Below are 17,164 nucleotides of genomic sequence, written 5' to 3'. Positions count from 1 at the left end.
CAAAATAAACATTCCTTAAAGCCCAATCTGATGGGTTAACTTTATCACACCACCCTTTTCTGAAGCACTGAAAAAAAACTTCCAGGATTTGCTACCACAACAAAGCGATAGATGCAGTGATAGATAATTTTACTTTATTACTTGGCCAACATTTTGCCCAAAATTAAAGACCCTGAAATTAAAATGAATATAGCACAGGTTTTTTGATAAGCAACTTTCTAAAGTGACATTATAAACCATGTAATTTTGACCAAAAAAATTACACTCAGGTAGAGTTGTGCCAACCAGACCAGCTGTTTTTTTTGTCCATAGCAATGTTCCGTAATGATTGAGGATTGATAGTACAAAAAGTATTTTTTTTAATTTTTATTCAAGGTGTAGTTTTAGAGATGTCTCTTTTATAACACTGGTATTTATGTTCCCGGAGACAAATTGGTAGTAAGGCTGAGTGGCATCATCCAGTTCTCTAAACATATCAATGCTCTGAAGGATTCAGTTCTCAGAAATCTGAATATTTCATAGAGATGTTGTAGTTTTTCCTGTGTAAGATAGATGTGTCATAGTATTTGCAATCTAAACATTAACTTCTCTAAATGTTTGCTTGGAACCATATCTAGTGGCTAGTAGAGGAGCTGCATATTGAAGGCACTTCAGCCATGGCTGCTGCTTGACTGATACTGCAGGAGAGAATGGATTTCATTCCTCAGTATTCTCTTTTCTCTGCAGTTTAAATCTGAACCCAAATCAAATTTAATTACAATCCTCCCCCTCTGAATCTCATTACTGCTTGACCGAGGGGGGATTAAGAGGTTAAATAAGAGTGTGGAAGGAGATTAGGATTCACAGTAAAAAAAAAAGTATGTATAAAATTATTAGCTATCATTATTATTATCATGCCACAGGGTTATCCATGTCTGCCAATTATCCACCAACAGCCATTAGATTTATCATTGGCCATTTTTAATTTGTCCATTCATTTTTTTTTCCAGTGTGAAAAAACTAAATGAGTCTTACAGTCATCCAGCCGTTAAAGGGTTAAAAGGAAGCTACAGCAGAACCACATGCTCACTTTTAATTATCTAGTTGTCAGTGGGAGAAGAGCCAGTGTATTTGCTCAGCTGGAGGATTGAAGTCATTCCCCAGAGTGGAGGATGTGCTATAGCAGTCCTCTGAGAATCAATACAACTCAGCCTCTGTTTCTTCTTCTCTTGTATTGTATTTAGCTGTCACTGGACCACAGCCACCGTAAAAAATGTAAAAACATGCATGCACACCTGCCCATGTGTTACAGCTATTTATGGTCTATGCATTTGTTCCAACTGTCCATCCTGTTGTGATTGTATCACATTTTGAATGGGAAATTAAAGCAATATTAGCAATATTAATTAGTCAATGTGTGTATTTACCAAAGTAACTGTCTTTTAAGCAGTTACTTCAATTCCATTGAACATGTAATGTAATGACAAATGCAGTGCTTGTTGTAAATCTGCTTGTTTGGAAGAGCTGTTTGCTTGTCCTGTGGTAATGCTCTGGAGCTACTTCAGAATTATTACTTGTCAGCCCTCCTCAAACAGGCCTACAATATTTTTTGATGTACAGTCTATGATGCAGAATGAAAACAGTTTTTCATACCTGGTTTATCTGCAGTGAAGATTTTGTGGTCAATGTTTCTTATAAAACATTGCTCATGTGTTAATAAGTTTATTTGATTTTACATAAGTGGGGTTATTAATATATAATATAAAGCATTGTAGCAACAAAATTTACATTGTGCTATTACTTTGAAGAAAATTGCCAAATAGAAGGTGATCCAATGAATGTTGTTGCTATGACGAAGCTCAGTACCCGCTGCACCCGGGACTGTGTTTGTGTCAGTGCATATGGTGAAATAAATGAAAAATAAAAAAGAACTTATCAAAGTTATCTAGTGGTGATTTTGCTCAGGGTTTGACCCAGTTGCCAACCACTGCTGTAGTTTACCAGAGGATGTAGAAGAAAATTCAACACACACATAGTGGTCAAGCTTATTTTATTAATTTCTGGTAGTCTGTTGTTAATTGTATGTCTATTTGTTTAAGTACACTAAGGGCAACTACAACAAAGTCAAATTCCTAGTATGTTTTGTTACGTGGCGTGTTTTGTTTCTCTCTCTCTCTCATCTCCTCCAGGTGTGTGCTCTTGCAGCACCTCCACTGGCACAGCTGAAGCCACACTGAAATCAGGGAGAAGCAGATGAAACCCTGAGCAGAGCTTCAGATGTTGCCAGTGTGCAACAAGCTGCGAGTGGACTGTATAGTAGTGTGCATTAGTTGGTTGGTGTTTCTTTGTGTATTGTTGAACTCTGTGGATAACTTCTGTTAGTGTTCTTTCGTTTTCATGGTTAATCTTCATTTCTTTGGACATTGTTTTCAGTTAGTGGTTCGTTTTCTTATTCCTTCTTCTGTTTTGGGAAGGGCATTTTGTGTAGACCTTACGGTTATTAATAACAATACTTTATTTTTCTTGAACGTATCCTGCTAGTTACTTGTTTTTTCCCAGGTTTATTTTTTGTATTGTTTGTCCCTCATACCCTAGACATCTTGGGGACGTATATGGCAAATAAAGCTGATTCTGACCATTACTGAGTGTTGGTCGCTATTGTAATCAATTTTTATTCATATTGAACATATCCTGTGTCCAAATCGCACCAAACTTGGCACTGCACATCCCATGACCACTAAGAATACATGTGTGAAGTCGATTCGAACAAGTGAGACGGTCAGACAGAAAGACAGACGTTTGTGTAATTAGTAGGTCGCTGCACGGGAATGGAGTTAAATATTCTTAGCAGCCAGATATTGTAGTTGTGATATGTTCTACAATTACAACACTGCATGAGCAAACGGACACAAATACATTGAGAAACGTTTCTTCTTACAGCCTCTCTAAGCCGGTGTAGAGCTCCATATCCACATCCCTCAAGCTTTGCAGACCCGTCCAGGACTCAATGTATCTGAAAAGAAGGAAAGTAAAGACTTATCAGTTGGGCTGTGAAGATTATTTTCTTGAACTGTTTGGCCCGTAAAATAAAAATTATGAAAGATACCCATAACATTTTCTCATAGTCATAATTGTTTCTTCCAACCAATGGTGCAAAAATATGTCATTTACAATAAATACTGCAGTACCTGTTGTAAACCTGCCTGTTTGGAATGGGCTGTTTGCTTAGCCTGTGGTCATGCTGGGGAGCCTAATACAAAATTACTCCTTGTCATTAGTGCCCTTGGGCAATAAACACAATCTAAAGACCTGAGTTCACAACTTTTCAAATTAAAAGCTCTGTAATTCAGCTGTTTATAAAGCATTGCTGAATCAAAACAAACATTGTGCTTTACTTTTTTTTAAATTGCTAAAGAGGAAGCAATTCTATGAATGTTATTGCCCAGGCAGGAATCAGCACTCGTGACAAAAATGAACGTCTGTCAGTCCGATATTGTGAAATGAACAAATTATCACAATTATTTAGTGGCCATTTTGACCTGTGGTTTAACACAGTTATGGACCACTGCTGTTGTTTATCCGATGGTGAAGAAGAGGACATGATCAAATCTGTTCGCAGACAAACATAAAACATTATTGATCATATCTTGTCCCACCATATTAAACACTGCTCTGCCCATGGACCACTACAAATACTGATTAACAGTAGGACAATACTGACAATATGCTGAGTGTTAGGTCGATAAGACGAATGGTTTACGAGATATGCGTTCTACATACAGATAGACAGGTATTTATTCATACTGAAAAAAATGAATGTGTTATCACATAAAACTTTGTTACTTCGAAAAAGGGTCCCTGTGTATACAGGGATTTGGTTTTTGACAGGCTAATGTCATGCTGTTTTACATTGATACACACATTCCCAGTGTGCAGTGAAATATTCCTTTATGCCTAACTTGGCTTCTAATTCTCTCTCTCTCTCTCTCTCTCTGAAGAAAATCGAACCGGCCCACAGTGGAGGATTTTTATACAAACCTCCACTTAAAAATCGGACTGGCGACCTCCAGTGGAACATTTTACACGGTGCCAGTGCTTCTAATGCTTTTATTTCTGTTCTTAATCCTGCTGTTTATGACAAATGTCCATTTTTAGACTGTTTGCCAGAGTGCAAGCGACTGACAGGTTTCTTCTCTTTTTAACAATGGTTTTTAGTCTCTTTAACGTGTTTTTTACGGAGAAGGTTTTTACCATGGGAACAGGCTACAAAAAATTTAACAGAAGTGGCAGCTCCTAAATTACCTCTACGGCGAAGCAAAAAATGGCAATTTATGTGAGCAGAAAGAACAGGGTGGAGAACAGAGAAGGGCAGGAAGCAAAGGAGGTGTGGCTGGTGAACCTCAGGGCAAGACTGTGACTAGAGTAAACTAATGTTTTGAAAACATGTTTATGATCAAGGGTCTTTTAAAACATGCTGGTTTTAAAAAAATGTCATCTGTTCCATAGTCAATGATCAGCTGTCTTTTCCACACTTTAACCGAATGATGTATTATTTATTTACATTAACACTTTTTTGTGACACCCACAGATTGTAGTAATGAAATATGTAAATTAAATGTTTTGTAAAATAAAAAATGTCTCTCTCTCTCTCTCACACATACACATGTCTACTAAGGCATATATATATAAGTACAAAAATACTTGTGATATGAAGAGAAAACAGAAGAGAGTACCAAAGAAGTGAAAGAAAAGGGTGGAATATACCAAAATAAGGCAGCCTTAAGCCTTATAATCCTATATAGCTTTGGTGCATAAACCATCTTTGTGGTAAACATGTTAAAAATACTGCTGATAATGAAATGTTTTTGGTCATCAATAATAAGTAAAACTACATATATAATTTATCTTGTCAAATTGTATGTCAGCAGTTTAACATTAGTTTAGTAATCAATTCACCATAAAACTTCTGCATTCTGGAAGCCACCACTTTGAGGGCATGTGTCACCATATTTCATACACTGTTTAATTGCAAGAATAAGACCTAAATTGTTTTAAAATCAGCCCAATCAAAAAAAAGTGACTTTGTACTTATTATTGGAAGAAGGTCAAACACAGAACTGGGTTTTGATGCCCAACACCCAATACTGCCTTTGTCCCAACCTCCCTCTTCCATTCTCCCTCTATCACCATCCCTTTCTTTCCTAATCTTGGCAGTGAGTAAAGAGTCAGATCTCTCACCCACACAAACCATCAATGTTTGCCTGCCAGGACATAGAAGAAACATTATATTATTATTATTATTATATAACAGTATAGCCTCCTACATACTCTGCATCTAAAGTGTAACAGTCAGAGAGATGGAGGTAAGAGAGGGAGAGCAATTTTGCTGGCAGAGAGAAAAAAGAACAATGGGGCATGACAGAAGCTTACAGAAGCTTGATTATAAATTGCACATAAGCATTATTACAGAGAACCAGTGCATTTTCTTACACAATTAGAGTAGGAGGATATAACTACTGGATAGCAATTTCATTGCAATACTTATGCAAATGATAGATGCTAGATTTGTCATTGTAGCCATGGCTCAGTCATAATAAATATGCCTTAAAATCTGAGCAAACAGTCATCATGCCTGTTATAGGGCTATTGTGCCTGTGATAATAGTGCCTGTCTAATTCCACAGATACTCCATTCTCTCTTTAAACAGTACCCAAGGTCAGGTTATAGATAAAGGGCCAACCAACAGTACATTGTAGTGTTCTTTACGTTTGCCACCACAGATGTAGTGAAGAAAAATGGAACTGTGGAAGCTCTGATGCTGCAGCAGGGTTTAATGAATGTATAAGTGAATGTTTTTTACTTTTCAAATTGATGTGAATATGCCAACAAGGGAAACAATCAGTCCACAGCCGATGTTAAAAATAAAATAAGGCAAATCTGAAGGCAAAGCAAAAGTGTCAAGTGAATTAAATCAGTCCACCGGTGATAAACGGGCAAAACAAGGTGCCTGTTTCGAAGCAATGTTTTGCTCCAGAATGCCAGCTGGATTCATAGGCAGATAAATTGATAGAGACTTAGAGAATGTTGAGTCCTTAACTGCGCTCATGTGTGAGTTAGGGCTGGATTGACGCGTCGTATGGAAGGTGGCTGCGCACAGTCAAAGCACTGACTCACCAGAAAAGCAAGCTGAAGCGAAAAAAATCACCCACTAGCATAGGTCCCCAATAGTCAGGCCGCGGCCCGGAAACAGACCCAGAAGCCGTTCTACACGGACCCAGACTCTGTTATTAGATTGTGACTGACCGTTTCTATTTTATCCTGGGCACTTTTTCTCGCACTTGCGGTAGTCTTATTTTAACCTGCGCAGCTTTTTACGTGTTTAAGGTAGTAAATCCTGGCAACACATGGTAGAGTTTACTTCTCTGAACCAGAGAAAGTGGGAACAAGGAGGAAAGTTAAAGCTGTTTAGTTGAGATTGTTTATATGTGAAATGTAGTTATATAAAGAAGAAATGGGGAAACTCAAACTACATCTTTTTATTAATTTTTTCAAAAATTAAGCACTTTATTTTAAGATACCCTTTATTTTTTCTCCTAGTTACATGAGAAAATAATATTTATTTTATTATTAGAGTAAACTTCAGTACTCAATAATGTTAGATTAATCGATAAATAAATAATCGATAGGTGCAGCCCTCGTGTGAGTGGACTGATGGTGAATTGCTGGCTCAAAGTTCAAATTTATGACTGATTAAAATCAGAGGGGTTTAAAGAAACTAGAGCAGATGTAGAATAATGCTCCGATATCCACAAATATCAGTGATAAAATGTTCCTGATAAATGCTGATGAATTAATGTTCGAAAGTTTCAAAAGAAAACATGATAATGACAATAAAATAAGCAATGTTTTTATTTTGTCTCTTGACCAAATGAAGAAAATCCATCAAGGATTTCAGCTACATTAGATAATGTGTGATATGCTTGAGGGAATTAATGAAATGTGCTATGAAGCGTTGACTTAAGTATTAAAATCCTTTAAATTAATAAAACTGCATAAGCTTCAACAAAACATAAGTCTATGTGTAAGTATATTCATAGTGTGAAATCTTGATCTTAACAGCACAAGTGCTATACAATGTAGTCCAAGTAAAGAAAATGGAAATACTGTAGATTAACTGTACTCAACTACTTTACCACTCAGATAGTTAAGTTTCATTGTATCAAAACACTATACTGTAAAAAGATAGATGACCTTCGAGTGAGATCCAAAGGAGAGCAGGGAGAGACAGTCTCTGTACTGTCCTCGTCTGTTTGGGACATGTGATGAAAATTATGATTTTAATAATAATCACTCCTGTTCAAAATCAGCAAAATGTAAAACACACATTATGACAGGAATTTAAAATAAATATATCAAATTTATTTAAAGTAGCACAGATGAACGAGCACTCGCTCGAGGTTGCTGTGCCTCATGTTCTATTGTATGAAAGTTTTAAAGCCATTAACTAACAAGTTGATGATAGCAGACTTCAGGAGGAGCCCAGCCCAAACCGCCCCCCTCACCATGTGCGACTCCCCAGTTAAAACAGTGGAGTCTTTCAGATTCCTGGGGACTATAATTGCACAGGACCTGAGGTGGGCTGAGAACATCACCACCATCACCAAGAAGGCCCAGCAGAGGATGTTCTTCCTGCGGCAACTGAAGAAATTCAACATGCCGCAGAAAGTGATGGTCGAGTTCTACACGGCCATCATTGAGTCCATCCTCACTGCATCAATCACCGTCTGGTTCGCTGCCTCCACTGCCAAGGACAAGGGCAGACTGCAGCGGATCATTCGGTCAGCTGAGAAGGTCATCGGCTGTGACCTGCCGGCTCTCCTACACCTGTTCCACTCCAGGACCAGGAAGAGAGCAGGCAAGATCATTGCTGATCCTTCCCATCCCGGCCACCACCTATTCCAGAGACTCCCATCTGGAAAAAGGTTCCGGGCCATCAAGACCAAAACCTCGCGCCACCTGAACAGTTTTTCCCCCAAGGCAGTGGGGCTCACAAACAAGCCCCCTGCATCACACTGACTCTGCCCCCGCACATAACTTATAACTTATATATTGTTGGCACTATCCGGAACCAATCACTGCACCTTAGCACCGCACGTGCCTATTGTTTTTTCTGTATATTTTGTTGTTTTATGTCCGATTTGTTGTTATGTCCAAAGGCACCAACCACACCAAGGCAATTTCCTGTATATGTAAATATACTTGGCAATAAAAAGAATTCTGATTCTGATTCTGATTCTGAGTTGCTCTTACTTTGTTATGTATGAAACTGATAAAACAGGACCTCTTTCAATGGGCAGTATTAAAGCGGAGATTAAACGTCGATAACTTCTCACTAATGCAGAACAATGGTGACACTATGGTTCAAATAATAATCATCAGATGTTAAGATCATGTCAGAGATGAGAGGAGTTATTGACTGGAAATTTTGAACTGAGCCATGTTGTTGGTTTTTTAAAGCTGACTTTTCAGAATGAAACTAGAGGAATGTTGAACAAAGAGATGTCAATGAGAACAATCTTATTGACATCTCTTTACACTTTAAAGTTCTGTTTACTGTTTATCCATCACCCTAATAAAACATTGCCAGCTTGAGCTCTCTTTCTTGGGAATTGCAAACTATTCTAGACACTAAATCTACGAGTAAGCTGCCATGGACTCCATTGTGTCCACGCCGCAGACCACAGTACAACGGACAGAGGAGATGGACAAGGTTTTAATGACCTCAAAAGGGCAATCTTCAGCGCCCCCTGCCTTTGATTCCCTGACTACAGGCAGCCACTTTGCCTGTAGGTTTGTGAGAAGAACGGTTACGTCATAGAAACATCCTGGTGCAGAAACACTACTCTCATTACCGTCCTGTTGCATACTACTAGTCATGCTTGTCTCCTGTTGTTCGGCTGTCTCAAGGCTGTAGCCGCTGTTGCTCTTAAGATTGAAAGAAAAATGATAAAAAAGAAAACAAACTCCACCCATTGTTTTGGATCATGATTATGTGGTTCTTGTTCCCCATTCAGTTTGGCATATCTTGAACATTTCTGCTACTCAGCACAATACTTACTTAAAGGAGACATAGCATGCCCATTTTACCACAAGTTGATATGGTTCCTTGGGGTCTTAATGAAATGTCTGTAACATACTTTGGTCAAAATACCACAAGGATCATATAAAACAGCACCCTTTATACCCTGTATAAAACAGCCCTCCACAGAGCGACCTGTTTTGACTGCCTGTTCCTTTAAATGCTAATGAGCCAGCTCCCCCTCCCCCATGATTTTAAACGATATAAATTACATATTTTATATGATATAAATTATCAAATATGCATCCCATACTTTGTATTCCCCTTGTTGTCCTGGAGTTTTAATTTTCCCAATCACATAATTAAATGTCCCCCTCTGCCCATCCACTACAAGCACACAAGCAGACAGACAGAGAGAAAAGAGAGGTGGGGGCTATGAAGACCATCATTTACCCCGAACTCCGACATTCAACGGGTACAACAACAAGCGGAGAAAGCAGAATCGCGGGCTGACCTTATATGTACAGTCTATGGGGCTGACCAGCGGAGAAATGCTCGTCCCGTGTGAACAGCCAGGCGGCTGCGTGCTGGAGAACGGCGCTGCGCTGCTCGCAGCGGCACTTCCGTCAGTGTACCCCGCGTAACTACTGTAACCCGGCGGAACTACTGTAACCCGGCGGAACTACTGTAACCCGGCGTACAGTAGAGCTGAACACTGCGGAAGTCTTCCACACAGCTGGCAGTGTGGAAGACCGCTGCGAGGCAGCGCAGCGCCGTTCTCAAGCGCGCAGCCGCCTGGCTGTTCACACGGGACGAGCATTTCTCCGCTGGTCAGCCCCATAGACTGTATATATAAGGTCAGCCCGCGATTCTGCTTTCTCCGCTTGTTGTTGTACCCGTTGAATGTCGGGGTTCGGGGTTACAGTAGCGCTGAACACTGCGGAAGTCCTCCACACTGCTGCTGTGTGGCGCTGACACAAATTCCAGCTCACGCACGGAGAGCGGCGGTCGCTCCGAGCAGCTGCTGCAGCCTCCCGGTCCCAACGATCCAGACAAATGCCACATGTGAGTGAATCGCGAGCTGACCAGCGGAGAAATGCTCGTCCCGTGTGAACAGCCCGGCTGCGTGCTTGGGAACGGCGCTCGCTGCCTCCGTGTAAACCCGAAGTAACGAGTGTGGGGACGGACGGGACGGGGGCCAAGACCATGTAGGAGACTTCCAGTGTATTGTTACGACACAATACCCAGGAAGCGCAATCGAGTCGCTCAAGCATGACGTTTCTGACTTAGAGGAACTATAACAAAACGCGAGTGTTTTTTCCCAGAGTTTTTGGGTTGGTAGACATGCCAGATACCCACATTAACCTGTAGAAGCACTAACAAAGTGGAATTTGCATGCTATGTCCCCTTTAAGCCCCACCTATAATTAAAGCAATCACCACATCTGAACCCAGATACTCTTCTTCCTATGATGGATGAAAACGATGAACATGAGTTGTGGTTATTGAAAACCCTAGACCAATCTTGTTGCAGACACCAATACCAAATTCTGATTTGATTCTGTACATGAACGGGTCAGGAAGCAGACCGTCTGACATGAAAAAAATATTGCTGGCTACACTGTAATAACTGGATAAAAAGTATTGGAAGCACGACCGTTACCCTCTAGTAACTCTGCGGTATGGTATGCCCTTACAAGAACCAGCATTCTGGCAAAAGTCAAAGTTGCAACCATTTAGACACTGATTCTAGATATGCTTTTAGTGTTGATTTAAGTAAATTATAGAGAGAGGTTGAGAGGTTGTTCAGTCTGTCCGTGATCCCTTTTGTTCCTGTTGCCCACTGTCACGCATGTTCCATCACCATGAAAAGGGGGATCAATGAAATAATAAGATCACAATGGTTTGCAGAATGGAGAGATGGATTACCTTTCAGCAAACTAGGAGAAAGTACAGCACAGTGAAACACGATCATTTGTTCCATTAATCAGGTCCTTTTATAAATATGGAAATAGATTTTGTAAATATGCAAAGTTGTTAGCGCAACAATTACTTGCTAGTATTGTAGACCAGTTTTTTAAGTAGGTTAAAGCTTTCCCAACTAGGAGACAGGATACACAGAATTGTTGTTAAGTGCCTTAAGTGGATACCTTTTGATATAAATAGCTCAGATCAGGTTGAGAGAATGAAGTTTACAACAAAAGAAACGCTGACCGAAACGTTGGTGACCACTGGTTTGAAGTGGGCACACACAGATTGCCTATTGTGCTTTATTCCATTGAAAGCACACCTAGTGCAAGCACACCTTTGACACCCGATAAAACTACTCTGCTTTGGACACATGCTTCTCCAGACGCCCATGAAGTGGTGACGTATAGAGGGAAACAGGGAGTGGTTCATCATCCCCTACTAATGAGTGGTCTCAAGAGGAGGAACTTGTTCTTGTAACTTAAATGTTCCGCACAAAATAAACACTATTCAAAGTACACACATATAGAATAAAAGAGCTAAATGATCTGCTGAGCAGAATAACTGATGACAATCACACTGACATGGTTTAGAGGGGACGAGACAAACAAAGAAGACTTGACTGAAACCATGCATCTCTGAGTTACCTATGAGCAAAGAGAAACACACAGATAATGAACTTTGACTGGATCTGTTAAAATATGCTGAGTTTGATGCATTCTCCAATGTTTAACCACATTTTTAATAAGACTGATTGCAGACCTCCACGAATAAAAGTGTGGCTGATGAGATACCCGACCCAAAGCCTGACACTGATTGGACGTTTCATAGGTAAAGGTAAATTAAATGAATCTTTCTGAGAAGACGATGGAGATAGCAGGACTTCACCCCTGTAGGTGGGGCCTTCAATGTTTGTTTCTACCTGAGAAAAATCCCTAATGCTTTCCATTATTTCTATTACAATTCTGATTTCTAGTAATCAGACTCTAGTAACAGAAAGTTAAGAAATGTAATACAAAGTAAAGCAAGCACAATTGAAAGTTGAAGAAGCACAGTTGAGCGCGACGCTAGACGCTCTTTAAGAGGATGAGGAAACAGAAGCTGCACTTGCCGCAGCTAATGTTTTTGAACAGCACACTAGTACAGCAGAAGACAGATTCAGAGGACCTCTATGACACACAGGTCAAATTTCCCGTACATAGAAGTCATGCTCGTAGTCCACAGCCATCTGACACTCTTAGCCTGCATACAGGGGTTCATCAAAGACTTTACACAATCAATGATCCACAATGCATTATCAACCTTATGAGATTCTCAGCAGCCCAACCACACCACACCTTCACCACCGGTAGCCTGTCAGCCCACTATAGATCAAATACATCTCCACAGGAGAATAATGACTTTGCTGTTGCTGATCTTGCTAGATACCTGGCAAAGAGACTTAGTTGCTGAGGGTCTGACCTAGTTAATGGATAAACCAGAAGATTACTGGGCATGGAAGGCATCATTCGAAAACGCCATCGAGGGGTTAAGTTTAAAGCTCAGACAAGAACTGGATCTTCTGACACGGTGCCTTGAAGATGAGTCATCTAGGCACGCCAAACGCATTCGTTCAGTGCATATCAACCACCCTGCACTGGGTCTGGACAAGGTCTGGGAAAGGCTAGAAGAGTGTTTTGGCTCACCTGATGCAATAGAAAATGCACTCCTCAAAAGACTTGAATGTTTTCCAAAAATCTCCATTGGAGAACCAAATAAACTCAACACCTTGGGGATCTACTGATGGAGGTTGAGTCAGCCAAAGAGGAAGGTTGCTTACCAGGACTCCTATATCTGGACACTGCACATGGCATCGCCCCAGTTGTGGACAAGCTCCCATTCAATCTGCAAGATAAATGGATTTCAGGGGGGGACCAAATACGAACAGACTCATCGCATCACCTTTCCACCATTTTCTTTCTTCTGTCGCTTCATACGAGATGAGGCAAGGATGAGAAACGATCCTAGTTTTAAGCCAGTATTTGTAGGATTCACACCTACCCCAGTTAATGAGTATCCGTATCACCGTTCTGCTATCTGTTCTAGGACTCCCCGTCTGACATCAGAGTGTTCTGGCTCCTGCAAGTTTCACAGCCATAGAATTTTATTTAAAGAGAATACTGATAAGTCACTAGAAATGTTTGTTTTTACTATTTTGATGTAACAGGAAGTTGAAAAAACTCAGACTCAGACTGTCCGCTGAATTTATTTTATTAGGGTTCGAGGCCTGAAGGGACGGAACCCTATTGTTTTTACTCCGGTTCGTTAGGGTTCCAGGCCTGAAGGGCCAGGGGTCTCATTTATAAAACAGTGCGTAGGATTCATACTAAAAGTGTACGTGCGCACAAAAGCCGGAAATGGCGTACGCAAAAGAAAATTCTGATTTATAAAACCGTGTGAACGCACACCAGAAGGCAATGTTTACTTTATAAATCACAGTCCACCTGGAAACGTTTGTACTTCGATCTGCCTCATACTCCGCCCTCTACACGCCCCCTTTTAACCATAAATGATCAATGGAAAGCACGGCATGAATATTAAATTATGCTGCTGACCAATGGGTTTCCACCGTGAGTCATGACAGAGTCACGGCATAAAGCGATGAGAATACAACTTTCTGACACTGACATTGAGGTGCTTGTTAGTGAGGTGGAGGTGAAGAGCGATTAATGGGACAGCAGTGATGTCACTATTAAAGAAAATACACTGATACTCTGCTGCTGCTGTGGATAATACAATGTGTGAGAGTGAGTACGATAGAAAGAACGGAGCCTGAAATAAAAAAAGATCCAATTCAAAGGTGGAGGCAAAAAAAAAAAAGAAAAACTCTCAAAATTTGAGGGAACTTGTTGTATTGTCTGTTTGTATTTAATCATCCAAAACTGCAGGATTATTAAATTCAGAGACAGCTGTGATGTCCTCAATCTATAGAATCTAACAGAATTATCATTATATGCTCGTGTTTGTACTGGGATGGTTCGGTTCCGTCGGTTGATCTGTGTGATACTGGACTCAGTTCAGCACAAAGATCACAGATCACAGAACTATAGAATCTATATCAGCTGATCAGACATCGCTGAACCCTCGCTTCCTCCTCGTCCTTCCATTCGCGTGCATCCAACACGCAGAATCACGCACCAGTGTCAGCAGTATTTATTTATTTAGAGCGAGTGATAGAAGATATTATTAAAATCTGTTAATGACTTGGCTCTGTAACGCCGCTGTTTAATGGAATCTGAACGTAATTTGTTTCATAGATTTTTCAACTAAAAGGTTTGTGTGGAACAGATGTCACGCGAGCACAACTAAAGCTGTTGGTTTTAATGTAAATGATGAAGTGGATCAATAATCTGTCTTCAGTTCACCACCTCACGTCTGCATCGCCACTTTCCCGTCTCCAAAACGTTCGTACGCATGGGTCAAGTTTGTTTTTCTAAATCCCAACGTTTGCGTGAGAAGTGGCGTACGTACGTTTCAGGCCCATTTTGTGCGTACGCAACGGTAATAAATGAGACCCCAGAACACAATTGTTTTTACTCTGGTTTGTTATGATAAGGGTTCGGGGCCTGATCAAAGTCTGTCATGATAGTTTGTTTTGCTAATTTGCATAAATTGAAAAACAGTAATGTGACCTCTACGTTTTGGTATTTCATCCTATCCACACCAAATTTAGTACACAGCATTATGAGACTGAAATACACACTTCTCTTATAAATGAGCTGAATTGGTCCAAAAATATGACCGCTATTTACCAAAAACCTTTCACAAAGAGCGGACCTTAAAAGGACATTGGCCATAACTCAGCAACATTTGGTCCAATCATATTCAAACTTGGTAGATAAGTTTGTATCGTGTCCGAAAACAGGCGGAGCAAAGCATGTAGAGTTTTGCCCATAGGGGGCACTACAATCTCCCAAAATCTATAGCGCAGGAACCACTTCTTACCAAATTTGGTGAAATTTGGTAAGAATGCTCAAGGGGGCAACTAAAAACTAACAAAGTGCCGTATTAATTGGCAGAAGTTGGCGTGGCCAATCAAACTCTTGTATATTTTGCGGGATATCTTTGAAATATTTTACGCTAGAAACATACAAATTGGCAAATCTATTGGGAATATCGTAAAAGTAATGCCCAAGAAATTTGAGCCCAATCTACCACACGGTGGCTCTATTAAGTTTGACAGGCCACGCCCCTGACATAGTTTGTCCAATTGACTTGAAATTTCACACACAATTCCAGCTACAGCTGTTTTCAACAACAACAACAACACATTATTATTATTATATGAATTGTTGCTATCATTTAAAACATCTTTACATCCATAATTATCATTATTGTTGTTTTCATTATAACAACTAGTCTATCAGAGCTGTAACCTGGTGGTACACAACTGTTCCAGGTCTCTCTCTCCTCTGTCTCAGATTGAGCGTTCTTTGCTTTCATGCTGCTGTCCAGGGTAAAATCCTTCATGTGTAACCCAGATTAGAAACTAATAGAAACTAAACATTGTAGCAAATCCAGGTCTACCCCTAAAATATAAATATCTAGGATATGCAAGGTCACTTCCTCTCACTCCATTCTGGCTGGTTTAGAAGTTAATGTGACCTGTTGGCACTAGTTTCTGCTACATTCATGGCAGGACAAAATGCAGAACTCCCATGGGGAAACTGACAATTTAAGGCAGGTAGTGATTTAGTAAAGTGTGAGTAAATACTGTGTATGTATTTTGGTTTACTATTTTTCTGTGTTTAATTGTTTTTCTGTGCTTAACAAGACAAAAGTCTCTGCTTTAAAAGAGATCAGAAAAAGGATGAATTACTTTGGAAAGTTGCCTATAATATTCGGACAAATTATTACTAAGTATGCATAGTAATCAATCAAAGTATTCAGATCGAGCCCTTTAACTTAACTTCTGTCTCTTCTCAACATTCTCCATCACTCCACATTTCAATGACATGGCACAGTTCCTACCTGAAAGCATTTTGACATCAGCACCTCTCTTTTCATTTGGCTGTTTCCATTTGACAAAGCCTTTATGTACTGCTGAGTCCAATCGAAGTTTGGAAAATTGTGACTGAATCTGTTCTTAAAATTAGAGAGAGACACACACACACACACAGGATGCACTTTTGCAGGAGGCCGATGGCTTGAAGCAATCATCTTATTTAATAATGAAAAGCTTTAAATTATACAAAGGGTGTGATGTGGGAAAGAAGACAGTGCCAGAGGCAAACCTTGCTTCTCTTATATTCTCTAACAGAAATATTCCTCTCATATTCCAAACACACAGGTACATGCACAGGATTTTGTTCCATTAGTAGAGAGTGGGATGGAGAGGGTGGATGATTCTTTAGGGTATTCCAACACAGCAGAAAGCTTTGGGAAATGTGTGGTAGACCAAAGACAGAGAGGGGGAAAGAATGAGGACAGCAGCATATCTAAAGTGCAGCTGTGTGATTTCATCTCTTCTCTCACTATATCTACACCAACTCTATCTGTCTCTTTCTCTAACTGTAAATAAACTGGTTCATGTTCAAAAGACAATGGTTTCACATAACTTTTCATTCATCAGTAGTTGCAAATCCTACAGTAAAATCAGTAACACGACACAGTATCGACTACTTTCAAAAAATGAGAGAGATTGATGTGAATATGTGCTGAGACTTTTACAGTGTCCAGGTCTTAAGCCAGATGAAAACCTATAAGAGGTTTTGTAGCACTGAATTGATATTTAAACAGACTTAAAGATTACAAACAATGACAAACCAAAATTTAGTGAGAACATTTGGAGTTCCAATGTAGCCCTCTACAAAATAGAGATGAATATATTTGCTCATTGATGTCTTCCTGTACAGACATGATGTCACAATTCCATGCTTACACAACTTGGATCTTACTTTTTTGAGTGTGGCATTTGATTGCATCAGCTACAATTACATTGTACGGACAATGGTTTTTAAAATATAAGTTTACATTTTTAAATATAAGTATAAGCTCCTGCAGCGGCCCAGGTTCAATTGCGGCTTGCGGGCCTTTGCTGCGTGTCACCAACATTCTCTCTCTGTCCCCCTTTCACATCTAACTCTGTCCTATCAAATTG

At 39.9% G+C, this 17,164-nt stretch overlaps 1 protein-coding gene across 2 annotated transcripts in view; it reads right to left on the bottom strand.

Moving 5' to 3' along the window:
* LOC118110237 (NT-3 growth factor receptor) overlaps nt 1-17,164 on the bottom strand; it is a 117,029-nt gene that overhangs the window by 79,280 nt on the left and 20,585 nt on the right. Inside the window, exons 1-2 of one of the 2 annotated variants that reach the window (XM_035157932.2) lie at nt 12,845-12,907; nt 2,918-2,992 (exon numbers count right to left, since the gene is read on the bottom strand). In XM_035157932.2, coding sequence (XP_035013823.1) covers nt 2,918-2,946 — 29 coding nt within the window. In that variant the 5' untranslated portion in view covers nt 2,947-2,992; nt 12,845-12,907. Of the gene's footprint in view, nt 1-2,917; nt 2,993-12,844; nt 12,908-17,164 lie in introns of those variants that run through there. The other variant, XM_035157931.2, reaches the window with a different exon arrangement.

The sequence above is a fragment of the Hippoglossus stenolepis genome, chromosome 5 (assembly GCF_022539355.2).
Source record: "Hippoglossus stenolepis isolate QCI-W04-F060 chromosome 5, HSTE1.2, whole genome shotgun sequence".
NCBI lineage: Eukaryota > Metazoa > Chordata > Actinopteri > Pleuronectiformes > Pleuronectidae > Hippoglossus > Hippoglossus stenolepis.
The sequence above is the reverse complement of the archived record's forward strand: the minus strand, read 5'-3'. Positions and strand labels throughout refer to the sequence as shown.